The sequence below is a fragment of the Dipodomys ordii genome, unplaced genomic scaffold, assembly GCF_000151885.1.
Source record: "Dipodomys ordii isolate 6190 unplaced genomic scaffold, Dord_2.0 Scaffold96, whole genome shotgun sequence".
In the NCBI taxonomy this organism is placed as follows: Eukaryota; Metazoa; Chordata; class Mammalia; order Rodentia; family Heteromyidae; genus Dipodomys; species Dipodomys ordii.
In genome coordinates this window covers 5421054-5434241 of record NW_012267312.1, presented here as the reverse complement: position 1 = coordinate 5434241, position 13188 = coordinate 5421054, and the positions used below count along the sequence as shown (strand labels likewise).

General features: G+C 37.3%; 1 protein-coding gene across 1 annotated transcript in view; it reads left to right on the top strand.

The window, feature by feature from the left end:
- The window catches only part of Rpgr (retinitis pigmentosa GTPase regulator), a 56824-nt gene extending 46288 nt beyond the window's left edge, over positions 1 to 10536 (top strand). Inside the window, exons 15-18 of the mRNA XM_013026747.1 lie at positions 1659 to 1838; positions 4319 to 4376; positions 4796 to 4887; positions 9951 to 10536. Coding sequence (XP_012882201.1) covers positions 1659 to 1838; positions 4319 to 4376; positions 4796 to 4887; positions 9951 to 10154 — 534 coding nt within the window. The 3' untranslated portion in view covers positions 10155 to 10536. The remainder of the gene's footprint in view (positions 1 to 1658; positions 1839 to 4318; positions 4377 to 4795; positions 4888 to 9950) is intronic.
- The last annotated feature ends 2652 nt before the right edge of the window (positions 10537 to 13188 follow it).

Sequence of the window (13188 nt, the reverse complement as noted above, 5' to 3'; positions counted from 1 at the left end):
AGGATAACCCCAAGCTACCTTCTAAAAGAAGCCTCTAATTTTAAAGCATGGTATGTAATTTATCTGTGTATTACTGAGAACCAACTCAGAAATCTCATGCATACAAAACAAGCTCTCTACATCTGAACTATATCACCCAGCCCTGTGATTGTATTCTTAAGCACACTGAAACCTCACAAGAAACATTGGCTTTCTTACTATTCTGTAAAGATAATTTAAAAGTGTTAACCCATGTTGTGTGACCCCTGAAACAAGTCCTTTTGTGAGAAGTCAGGCCCATTCACCTCCTGTGTTCCTAACACAAGAATCTTACTTGACCATTCACCTCTTTCTATCTTAAATAGTAGTGCCAAAAATGTACTTAAACTTTACCCTTTCTCTTTATAAAACAACAGTTCTACCAATTTCTCCTAAATTGTTTCAGTTTGAAGGTAAGTGTTTTCTGTGACTTAAAGTAGTTGTCCAGACGTATATAGAATAATTTCAGATGTACTTAAAAAGTCCCAAATGCTTAATTGTAATTTTTTAGCAAAAAATGCCATTTTCTAATAGCTTTGTCAAATTTAGAAGATGATGTAGTTCCAGCAGCTCTTATAGTATACATTTTCTTTGTTACTGATTAAAATTGTAGTTTGTAGACATGTATGTGTGATTTGCCTATTTCTAAAATAAAATTCCAAAGTCTTTTTTTAAAATAATATCACTTTATTATTCTACAAGGACACTAATGTCTAAGCTAGCAAGCCTGACAGGAATTGAGTTAGTGCCAGACTAGCCAAACTTTGCTGGGAATACAGTTCACTGTCCATGCCCATGTGAGACAGGGGCATAGTCTGAAACTCTGACTCTTAGCATTACGGTTCTTTCTAGTTAGTCTACCACTTATATATAATTATGTACATATTTACCATCCATAAGTAATGTTAGTTAACCATAGTTATGCATATGCATAATATGTTACCTAGAGGGAAAATCATGCAGAAATAAGTTTTTGGTTTCTGGTAAATTATAGCCACCATAGCATTTACCTTATATAACTTCAAAAAAGTCTCAGTAGAGGAAAAAGGCTAAAACCAATGCTTACTTCCTGTACTTACTAAGTATTACAATATGGACTATACATCTACCAAATGCATAGTGTTTTCTAATTTGGATTAGCTGGCTAGAAGCCACATAAACCAAGTTCTATCTCTATTTGAATTTTCCTCTGCTCTTAACAATCAAGAGCAAAGGATTACTATTAGGTACCCTTTTATCTTTGCCTGAAATATAAGTAGTTACACTTATCTCTTTTATAAATATCAGGGGAAAATATCTTTGGAAGGATTCTAAAGTCCTATGTTTTAAAAAATGAGCACAATACATCTATATTATAATGCCATAATAAATAGAAAATGTTTTTCACTCTTTCAAGTTTAAAAGCATCTTGTAGAGCCAGTCACGAAAATAAATATTTAAATTTTACCATTTTAACCATGCTGTAGGTACTAATACCATTTAAGAAACCTAGATGTTGAAATAGATGTTTTATCTATGCAACTGCTATATATGACTTAATATTCTACATGTTATTTAAGATAGTATAAATTATTTATGATAGCAGTATTAAATCTCTTTTTTCTAATCTTACTCTTCTCTTGTGATCAACTTTGTCATAGGATCTGAGTGTTTCCGAAATTACAGACCACAAACCAGAAGATAATGACAGTCAAATTAGTGCCAAACAAACAGAAGAGAAAAAAAGTGTGGAAGATGATAAAAATGTTGCTGCAGGTGACCATGGTGAAACCAAAGTGCCAGGAAGTGTCAAAGATATTCCAGCTGAAATCGCTGAAGAGGTGTGCTGATAGATGTTTGCATCTTGATCCTATGGTTTCCTAGTCCCTGAAAGTTCTGTTATCCTATGGGAGCAGCAATACTTTACTCATGTGCCAAGAAAAGGCTTTGCCTACTTTCTAAATTAAGCAAATCTTTTCTCTTACACACTTGCCACACTGCTTGGTAGAATGCTATCTCCCACATGCGTAGAAGTCAGTTGGTATGGGTAGTATACTTCTGGGAAATGAACAATAAAATTGGGCATAGGTATTTAAAATACTGAAAATTCAAAGTTAGGAGCCCCAGTGCTAGTAGGAAAATGGGATGTGTACGTCCATACATTTAAATGTATATGAACAAATGAAAGTTGGTCCCAGCAGTATTTGATGTTGTGCTTAATTCTTCACAGATAAAATATAGACAGAAATATGTAAAGAAGAATTAAGAGGAGGTATTACTGAGAGAGCAATGATCATCCTGAAAATCAATTTAGGAATGTTACAAGCATAATTTCCATTATTTGTTGTTGTGCTAGGAGACAGACAGTTGGTCAGTTTGAAATGATTTGTTTACTAACAATATTTGGTTCTAATTTCAGATGTGTGGAATTCTGAAACCCAAACCCAATAGCATTGTACGAATCTATTTTCATTCCGTAACTCTCATGTACTATTAGTTGAGACTTCTGTACTCTGATCCCTGCTCTGTGCTACGTTCTTTCCTTTTACTTGAATTCTCTTGTTTGTTTGTTTTTAGTTGGTCGTGGGGCTTGAACTTTGGGCCTGGGTGCTGTTGCTGCTCAAAGCTAGCGCTCTATTACTTGAGCCACAGCGCCACTTCCAGTTTTCTAGTGGTTAATTGGAGATAAGAGTCTCACAGACTTCCCTGCCTGGGCTGGCCTTGAACCACAATCCTCAGATCTCAGCCTCCTGAGTAGCTAGGATTACAGGCATGAGCCACTGGCGCCCAGCTGAATTAATTTTCTTTTAGCCCTACTCCCATTCTCCTTTTTTCTGACATAGATAACTACTGAAATGTATCTATATATCCTTTTATTTGAATTTGTACTTAAGATACATGTATTGTTTTATGGGCATGTATTTTTTGTTTTTCTTTTTTTGTTTATTGTGCTGGTCCTGGAGCTTGAACTCAAGGCCTGTCCCAAAGCTTCTCTTGCTCATGGCTAGTGTTCTACCACTTGAGTCATAACTCCACTTCCTTTGGTAGTGTGTTAGATATATAAGAATCTGACAGACTTTCCTACTTGGGCTAGCTTTGAACTGTGATCCTCAAATCTCAGCCTTCTGAATAGCTAGGATTATAGCCATGAGCCACTGGCACTCAGCTTTGTGCACGTATTTTTTACTTTACAAAATATTATTGTTCTTTAGAGATCATTCTCATCTTTGGTGCCTTCTTTTGCCAAGGCTCCTTCCTCACACTGAGGCTAAAAATATTCTGTCAGCTTTTTTTTTTTCAGAAAGGGAAAATGATTCTCTTCATAGGAAGCATTTATAATTTGGATCAGGATGGTTTCTAAACTTCTAATACAGAAATTATTGAATACCTATTATAGATGGTAAAATGTTGAGATTAATTATATGCCAGTTAATATTTCTGAATCATCTTTGAGGAAAATTTTTGAGTCATACTGGTTTTTTAATCATATAATTTTAAACTAGAACATTAGTAATTAATATATAAGGACCTTAATTTCACAACAGCCTAGCAAGATGAAGTAATCATCACATGGAAGTCGAGGTATGGCTCAGCTGATAGAGAGCCAATTGTGAGATTAAAAATAAATAAGAGCCGGGCACCGGTGGCTCACCTCTGTAATCCTAGCTACTCAGAAGGCTAAGGATCTGGGGATCGCAGTTCAAAGCCAGCCCGGGCAATAAACCACTAGAAAACTGGAAGTGGTGCTGTAGCTCAAGTGGTAGAGTGCTCACCTTCAGCTGAAGAGCTGAGGGACAAGACAGCACCCAGGCCCAGAGTTCAAGCCCCATGACCAACAAAAAAAATAAATAAATAAAAATAAATAAATAAGAACTCCATCCCTGAGTTCAAGCCCCAGTACCAGAAAAAAAAAGAAGTAATCATCATATATTTATCTTATTAGCTAGAGACAGGCTCTGTAACTCTGCTTAAAAACCAAGACTAATTTACCTACCACAGGATGAATATGGGTTTTGTTTTGTGTGAGGTTTTTTTTTTTGGGGGGGGGCGTCAGTCATGGGGCTTGAATTTTGAGCCTGAGCTCTGTCCCTCAGCCCTTCAGGTCAAGGATAGTGCTCTACCACTTAAACCACAGCACCATTTCCAGTTTTCTGGTGGTTTATTTGAGATAAGAGTTTCACGGCCTTTCCTGCCCAGGCTGGCTTTGAACCACGATCCTCAGAGGTCAGTCTCCTGAGTAGCCAGGATTACAGGCATGAGCCACTGGCACCTGGCTTATGAATATGTTATTTTTGTGACATTGTGTCTTTATTGTTTATAGGAAAGAAAAGCCAGTGTAGAGGATCTAGCTGTTCATGAATACAACAAAAATCCAAAAGGTATGAACACATTTGACTTCAAAAGCATATTTTTAAATTTTAGATAAAATTTTAAGAAAATTTATTAAAGAAAAGTTAAGTATAAAATATTTATATATGTATGCATATATATGTATCCATGTTTTTAGGTCATCATAAGCTTATTCACATATGTTTTTTACAGCTTTTACTGTCATCTGACCCTCATTAACAAGTTATGAAATATGTTAACCCAGGCATATCTGTTTTCATTTATAACTATCACAGATACTTCACATGCAAATATATGATTCATGGTGTTCACATGTCAGTGTTCAGGGCTTTAGGGTAGTCTAAAACCTTGGTCCTCATATCTCAGCTTCCTGAGTAGCTAGGATTATAGGCATGAGCCACTGGTGCCCTGCAGAATGAACGATATATTTAAATGTATTCGATTGTAGGAAACATGCATGAATGTGCCCCGAGTACTTCTCCAGACAACCTGGAAGTTAGTGATTCAACACCAAGTCAAGAAGTGAAAAAATCCAAAAAGGTAAGTGGAATTAATTTTCCATTTTCACATACATCCTTAATCTAAGGCATTTGATGTTCCTATCTTTTTCCCAAATAGTACAAGGATTTTAGAATTTTTTTCTGTCCCATTGCCCCTTCCTTCACATTTATTCTAATTTTTTTGGCCAGTCCTGGGACTTGAACAGTGCCTGGGCACTGTCCTTGAGCTTCTTTTACATAAGGCTAGCACTCTACCACTTGAGCCATAGCACCACTTCCAACTTTTTCTGTGTATGTGGTTTTGAGGAATCAAACCCAGGGCTTCATGTATGCTAGGCAAGCACTCTACCCACTGAGCCACCTTCCCAGCCCTACTTAATAATTTTTAAAAATTGAAAAAATAAAAAAATAGTATTAAAAGATATTTCTTCAGAGGCCTTGTCTAGCATACCAGATTTGTTTTCTAGTACTGCACAAAACAGAAAACACCAAAATACTGCTTTTTTTGGGGGGGTCATGGGGCTTGAACTCTGGGCCTGGACACTATCTCTCAGCTCTTCAGCTCAAGGTCAGTGCTCTACCACTTGAGCCACAGCACTACTTCTGGTTTTTTGGTGGTTAATTGAAGATAGGAGTCTCACGGACTTTTCCTGCCTAGGCTGGCTTTGAACCATGATCCTCAGATCTCAGGCTCCTAAGTAGCTAGGATTACAGCTGTGAGCCACCAGTGTCTGGCTCAAAATACTGCTTTAGTATAATTTTTGATAACTTAATAAATAACGTCATGTTTCTGTCAGTGAATTTTGGTCGGTTGTGGGGCTTGAAATCTGGGTCTGGGCACTGTCCCTGAGCTCTTCAGTTCAAGGCGAGCGCTCTACCACTTGATCCACAGTGCCACTTCCAGTTTTCTGGTGGCTAATTGGAGATAAAAGTCTCATGGACTTTCCTGCCCGGGCTGGCTTTCAATCGCAATCCTCAGACCTCAGCCTTCTGAGTAGCTAGGATTATAGGTGTGAGTCACCAGCACCTGGCTCTCTTACTGCTTTTTTAGTGCTTTCTTAGATTGTCTGTCTTTGATATATTTGGGATGCCTAGCTCTTAAATTTTCATTTTAACCTTCTTGGAATTTATTATGACTCTTGAATCTGAAAATTTGTTTCATTAATTATATATTTTTGGTGTTATAAGTCCTTATGCTTGCTAGGTAAGCACTCTGCCATTTGAACCACACTTCCAGCCCTTATTCACTATATTTTTAAAAATTCTTTTTCATAATATATTTAAATATTAACTCTTTTACTTTTTGAACTCTGACATGAAACTTTTCCATTCTGTTCTCCATATCTTTTATTATCTATTTCATATTTTCTATATCTGTGATAGGGAATGTAAAGGTTGTTATTGACTTGAGAGCTTCTCTTTTGTTGAAATTATTCTGCTCTTTCACCTACTTATTAAATTATAAGTTCGTTGATTATATTTTTTGGCAGTAATGGTATTTGAACTCATCCTCACTCTTACTAGGCAGGTACTTTTATCACTGAGTCCTTTAGTGCCCTTGTTGGTTAGTTTTAGATAGGATCTCCTTTCATGCCTAGTGAGTGCCTCAAAAATGATCTGTCTATGCTTCCTATGTAGCTGTGATGATAAGCATGTGCCACTGCATCCAGGTATTGGTAAGAAGGGGTGTCTTAACTGGCCTCAAACTGCAATCCTTTTATTTCAGCCTTCCAAGTAGCTAGGATTCACAGATGTGAGCCAGTAGTGTCTGGCCTTATTTTTTTGTATATAATCAGTCGTGGGGCTTGAACTCTGGGCATGGTAACTGTCCCTGAGCTCTTCAGCTCAAGGCGAGCACTCTACCACTTGAGCCACAGAATCACTTCCAGTTTTCTGGTGGTTAATTGGAGATAAGAATCTCAGGGACTTTCCTGCCTAGACTGGCTTTGATCCATAATCCTCAGATCTCAGCCTCCTGAGTAGATAAAATTACAGGTGTGGGCCACCAGTGCCCAGCTAATTTTTTCATATTTTAAAGTTTTATTTTGGTTCTTTTTTCAATTAAATATGTTCTTTGAAAAATTAATATTTGGTTTTTGCTTTTTAAATCAGTTAATATACTTACTTTCTATTCTATATTTCTTAATTCCAGTGTCAGCTATCATCAGGAGTCAATATTTATGTATTACTTTGGTGGACTTGATAATAGCAACTTGTTTATAGATGTATTTTGTAATTTGGACTCCCAAGTTTATGTTCAAGTAGGACTTTTTTGTGGCAATCCTATAAAGCCTAGATTAAAGTGAATTCATCTATAGAGAATATTTATTTAATTTTTTTTATTGTAAAGATACTATACAGAGGGTTATAGTTACATGAGTAAGGTAATGAGTACACTTCCTATTGAGCATTGTTACCCCCTCATAGAGAATATTTATTACCCTCTGTTAGGTATGAAATGGCAGGAAGCACTTTGGGTTAATTATCACATTGATCACATGAACCTCAAACTCATCTCAGCAAAACATTTTTTTCTTCCTCATAAAAGGGAAGCCAAAAGGCACCATGGCTCAGGCCTATAATATGAGCTACTTGAAAGGTAGAGATTGGGAGTATCTCAAATTGAGGCCAGTCTGCTCAAGAACAGTGATACTCCATCTCAACCAACAAGTTGGGGCAGAGTGGCTCACACCAATATTCACAGCTACATGGGAGGAGAAGGTAGGGAGGACAACAGCAGTCGGAGGTTGACCCAATCAAAAATATATGAGACTATCTAAAAGACAACTAAAGCTGTTGTAAAAGCCTTGGAACATGGCTTAAGTTGTAGACTACCTGCCTAATTTCAAACCCCAGTAGCACACACAAAATAATCCAAGCCAAGAGAGTCATTTGTATGTGGACTTGTGTTAAGGATATAGTACTTACAGAATTCTCACCTTATATAGCACTCTCAATTCTTTTCCCCACATTTTGTGAGATCAAATCTGTTAAAATTCAATCATCTTTAAGTTATGAGACCAATGTCATTTTAGTATTCACCTCTGAGGCTTGTGAACCTTCCTCATTTTTTGGCCCACAGGGATTTCCTTTAATTTTTTTTTCTTTCTTCCTTTTTTTTCTTGCCCAGCACTATCCTTGAGCCTCTTTCTGCTCAAAGCTAGCTAACATTCTACCACTTGAGCCACAGTGCCACTTCTGGCTTTTTCTGAGTAGTTTATTGGAGATTAAATTCTCATGGACTTTCTTCATGCTTCCAACTGCAGTCCTCAGATCTAAGCCTCCTAAGTAGCTAGGACTACAGGCGTAAGCCACCAGCACCCAGCTTCCCTTGATTTCTTGTGAGATTATCTGCACATTTATAAAATTATATTTTTATACTTAGAATTTTTTTGCCAGTCCTGGGGATTGAAGTCTGCTTGGTCACTGCCCCGGAGCTTTTTTTTTTTGCTCAATGCTAGCACTCTGCCACTTAAGCCACAGTGCCACTTCCAGCTTTGTCTGTTTATGTGCTACTGAGGAATCGAACCCAGGCTTCATGTATGCTAAGCAAGCATTCTACCACTAAGCCACATTCCCAGCCCTTGGAATTTCTTGGTGTTTTGTTATCCCTCAAAAATAGCAGAAACAAGATTGCTTCCATTTTAATCCATAAACACTTTTTCTAGAAGCTTTATAACTTTTCACTTTTAATTCTTCCATTTTAAGGTTATAAATGAATGGTCATTATTAGCACTATCTTGATTTCTAAAAGAACCAATTCCCAACTTAGTTTTTCTTTCCTGTTTTATTGTGTTGGCATCATGTCAGAATCATTATTTGTATTGTAATTCATTAAGATTCCTGTTTTCTAGGGATTGGAATGTGGCTTAGTGGTAGAGAGCTTGTCTAGCATGCATGAAGCCCTGGGTTTGATTTCTCAGTACCACATAAACAGAAAAAGCCAGCAGTGGCACTATGGCTCAAGTTTCAGAGTCTAGCCTTGAGCCAAAAGAAGCTCAGGGACAGTGCCTGAGCCCTGAGCTGAAGCCCCAAGATTGACAAAAAAAGAAAAAGAAAGAAAGGAAAGAAAGAAAAAAAAGAAAAGAGAAAGAAACCTGTTTTCTCTCTGGGTAAATCCTCAAAGAGCTTAAGTAGGATGAAACTTCCATTGGCATTTTACCTGATAACTCCTGCATGTGGCTCTGTTGGCCCCTATCTTCTTAATATGTTTTCCTTGCCTGATGCCTGAGATGCCTTTTCCTTATGTTCTCCTGCAGTCCTCAGTGCTACACCCCCTCCCATTTTGCTCTTCCTCAGTATCTCTTTTTTTTTTCCAGTCCTGGGGGCTTGAACTCAGAGCCTGGGCACTGTCCCTGAGCCTCCATACCAAAGGCTAGCACTCTACCACTTGAGCCACAGCACTACTTCTGGCTTCACACATTTGAGACAAGCACTCTACCACATTCCCAGTCCCCGGTATCTCCTCTTATCATCTTTCTTTCTGCCTTCCAGGAATCCCTGAGTTCTTTCATCTCTTCAAGTTCATGTCTGGATTCTGTACATTTGCAGCATTGACCTCCCCTGAGCAACAGGTCCCTACATCTCACTGCCTGCCTGCACAGACCCACAGGACTCACACAGCCATCATTTGGCAACACTAACACTTTGTTAGGAGTTCTGATCCACAGGAATAGGGAAATATGTCTTCCTCCAGAATGTTTTTCTTTACATATGACACACTGTGGATGGCAAGTGTCCCCAAAGTGGCCCATTCTGGTTATATTTAAAAGTTAACTATAGGTAATATCCTACTTTCCGTGTTTTTCTCTCTTACAACAAAGTGAAATCATTTTTTTGACAAAAAATGGCCATATTACCAAGATGTTGATAATGTTAAAGTTTATATCCTGAAAGATGTTGATTTAGGGTGGAGTCGTGACTGTATTTTGGTAAAATGGAATAAGACTGATGTGTGCTAAGAATAAACCAGCTGACATGTAGCACTCCGTAAAGATGGGATGACGTCATGATCATGCCTGTTTAAAGTAATACCCCTGCATACCAAGTGAGTATTTCACTTACTGAAATGGAATCTTTTTTCTTTGTGTATGTTTTTTCTAGATGTTTTTCCTTAAATGGATGTCTCTGACAGGTCAGAGATTTACACAGAATGAGTCACCTGAAACCATCAAACCAGTAGGAGATGAAGTACCATTACCAAGCGATAACAAAGATGCCAGTCAGAGCCAAATGGAACAAAACTTTCAGGATCCTTCACCATCAAATACTGCTGAGGGAAAGTCAAAATCCTGTATGATATTATAAAGATATGTCTTATGTTTTCATGGTCATCAAGCACATTCATAGTTTATACTTGAAAAATGTTATGACTTCTGAAAGAAAATTTCTAATAAAATAAATTTAAAGATGTAAATTATAGATTTTATTTGAGCAGTATGACCAGTTTTGATATTTATGTATGCAAATATTTTTGACAAGCGATTTCAAAATATATCTCAACATCTCAACCTCTTCTTGAAGTGTTGTGGCCTTAACTGTTCAGTGTTGCATAAAACAATGTATTTTTGTATGTGAAAATTGAACTCTAAGATATTTAATGGTTTTTGCTAAATAATTTTACTTCTTATTTCATAAGACAATGTTCACCACCTCGTGGCACTGTAACAGTTTTAAATGTATTTGTTAAAACCTGAGTCAAAATTTGTTTATGAAATTATTTTAATAAATATATCTGATTGGTTCTGCTGTTAAAATAAATGAATATGAATGAAATTTGGAGGGATATGGAAGTTACCCACTGATCAAATGGGGGCAAAAATATCTAATTTTAAAATATCCCAGGACATAAAATGCCTTAAGCCTGAATAAAGACTGTCTAAATGCAGTTGTGTAAATAACACATATTTGTAGAGAAACTTAGTGTTGATGTTTCTTTGCTTCCCATTTCTTTCTTTTGGGAGGTGATTATGCACAATTATTTCAGATTACATGTTGTGATCTGGAGTGAGGATCCTGCCACAGATTGCCAAACTTGTTTATTTCAACTGTCCCTAGAGTTGACAGTGACAAATCAAGTTTGGCTTAATCCTGTGCGCACTATTCCACAAGGAATGGAAGGGATTAAGAAGCTGCTTTCCTGGCTCGTAGGTGCTATGTATTTAATAGACCAAAAGACCTTCACTTTCCACATTCAAGCTTGTGAACAAACCTTCTTTTTGCCTGTCCTGGGGCTTGAACTCAGGGCCTGGACACTGTCCCTGAGCATCTTTTGCTCAAGCCTAGCACTCTACCTCTTGAGCCATAGCTTCACTTCCAGATTTTTCTGTTTATGTGGTATTGAGGAATCAAATCCAGGGTTTCATGCATGCTAGAGAAGCACTCTGCCACTAAGCCACATTCCCAGCCCCAAACAAATCATTTTATTCTTCAATCATAGTGACCATTTTCCCACTTAAAACGCTTTGTCTTTCATAAACAAAGGTTGTAAAAATGCTAGTACAAAATACATGATTTTGAAATCCTAACAGTAATCTTTGTGAATATTAATAAAGTTCTAATTTCATTAAGGGAAAATTTATTTTTAAATTTAAAAATTTTAAATTAATTTCAAATTTTAAAATTAAATTTTAGTACAATATAGCAAAAATACATTACCAAAACATATGGTAGAAGTTGGGTACTAGTGGCTCCTGCCTATAATCCTAACTACTAGGAAGCTAAGATCTGAGGATCATGTTTTGAAGTAACCCATGCAGGAAACTCTTAGCTCTAATTAACCAGCAAGAAACTGTAAGTGGAGTTGCAGGTTAATTGGTAAAGGGATAGCCTTTTTTTGTTGTTGTTGTTGGTCATGGGGCTTGAACTCTGGGCCTGAGCTCTCTCCCTCAGCTCTTCAGCTCAAGGCTAGTGCTCTACCACTTGAGATACAGCACCACTTCCAGTTTTCTGGTGGTTTATTGGAGATAAGAGTTTTATGGGCTTTCATGCCCAGGCTGGCTTTGAACCGCAATACTCAGTGCCTGGCAAGAGTTAGCCTTTATCAAAAAATAGGTAACGGGTATCACTTAGAAGTTCAAGCCCCAGTATGAACACATACACACACACCATGAAGTAGGAACTAAGTGAAAATAAAGCTTTCAAATGGTATTAAATTATGTCATTTATAGTGGCTTGACTTCTAAGATGACCTCAAGGATCTCACTTGTTGGTGCCACATGCCTTGAATAATGCTTTCCCTTTGAGTTTGAGTAAAAGACAAATTGAATTTAAAATTCTTAGCCTTACACTAACGTTTAAAAGATGCTAATCCTAGGTGGCCCTGACCTAATTAGGTAACCCCTTTCGAAGAAGCTCAAGAACTCCTCCATAAAAGAAGTCAGAACACCCATGACCAACAAGGAAGTCAGAACAATTTAGAGCTTCAGAGATGACCTCTCAGAAGAAGCCAATTGGCATATTTATGGAGAAGGTCATGTACCAGGAGTTGGAGGACAGCTTCTACCATTTGAGGACCTCAATCCTACAATTTGAATTCTGCCAGCAACCAATGAGCCTGGGAGAGGAATGCATGCCTTATATTAGGCCATAGCCCTGGAGGACATCTTGCTTGCAGCTTTGTGAAACCTTAATTGAGTAGTACTAGACTCCTGATGTATAAAAACAGAAGTAAAATTAACATTAAAATATAGTTTTAACCCACTAACTTTATGGTTGTTTGCTAAGCAGCAGCAGTAATATCAGTTGTATTATGGGCAAGAACCTCTATATTGTGGCTTCCTTTCTTCATTAAGGCCAGCCAGGAAGAAAGGAATCCATAGACTTTGCAAGCAAGACAAAGATTAGTTGGGGGTAACTTAATCATGGAAATGGTATCTTGTCATCTGTGGCATATTGTGTTGGTTAGAATTAAGTCCTGGATCACCCACATTGAAGGTAAGGGAGTAAACACATGGACAGCAACGATAAGGATAATCTTAGAGGTTACCCACTAACCCAGTCAACTGGATATTCATTCTGGATTTTCATTCAAAAGGGAAAAGACTTGTTAGGGCCAACAAAATCAAATATTTCCAAAGAAAGAATTAAGGCAGAACACTGGAAGAAGTGCATGAGCAAGCTTCACTAAACTGAAAACATCTCTTCTTTACTGGAGATCTCAAAATAGCATCTACTTAATAATAAGGTGGGTTTGTTGAGAACACCAAGAGTCAATTTTACTTTATTTTATTTTATTTTTTTAGATTTTTTTATTGTAAAGATACTATACAGAGGGTTACAGTTACATGAGCAAGGCAATGAGTACACTTCCTATTGAGCATTGTTACCCCCTCCATTGTTT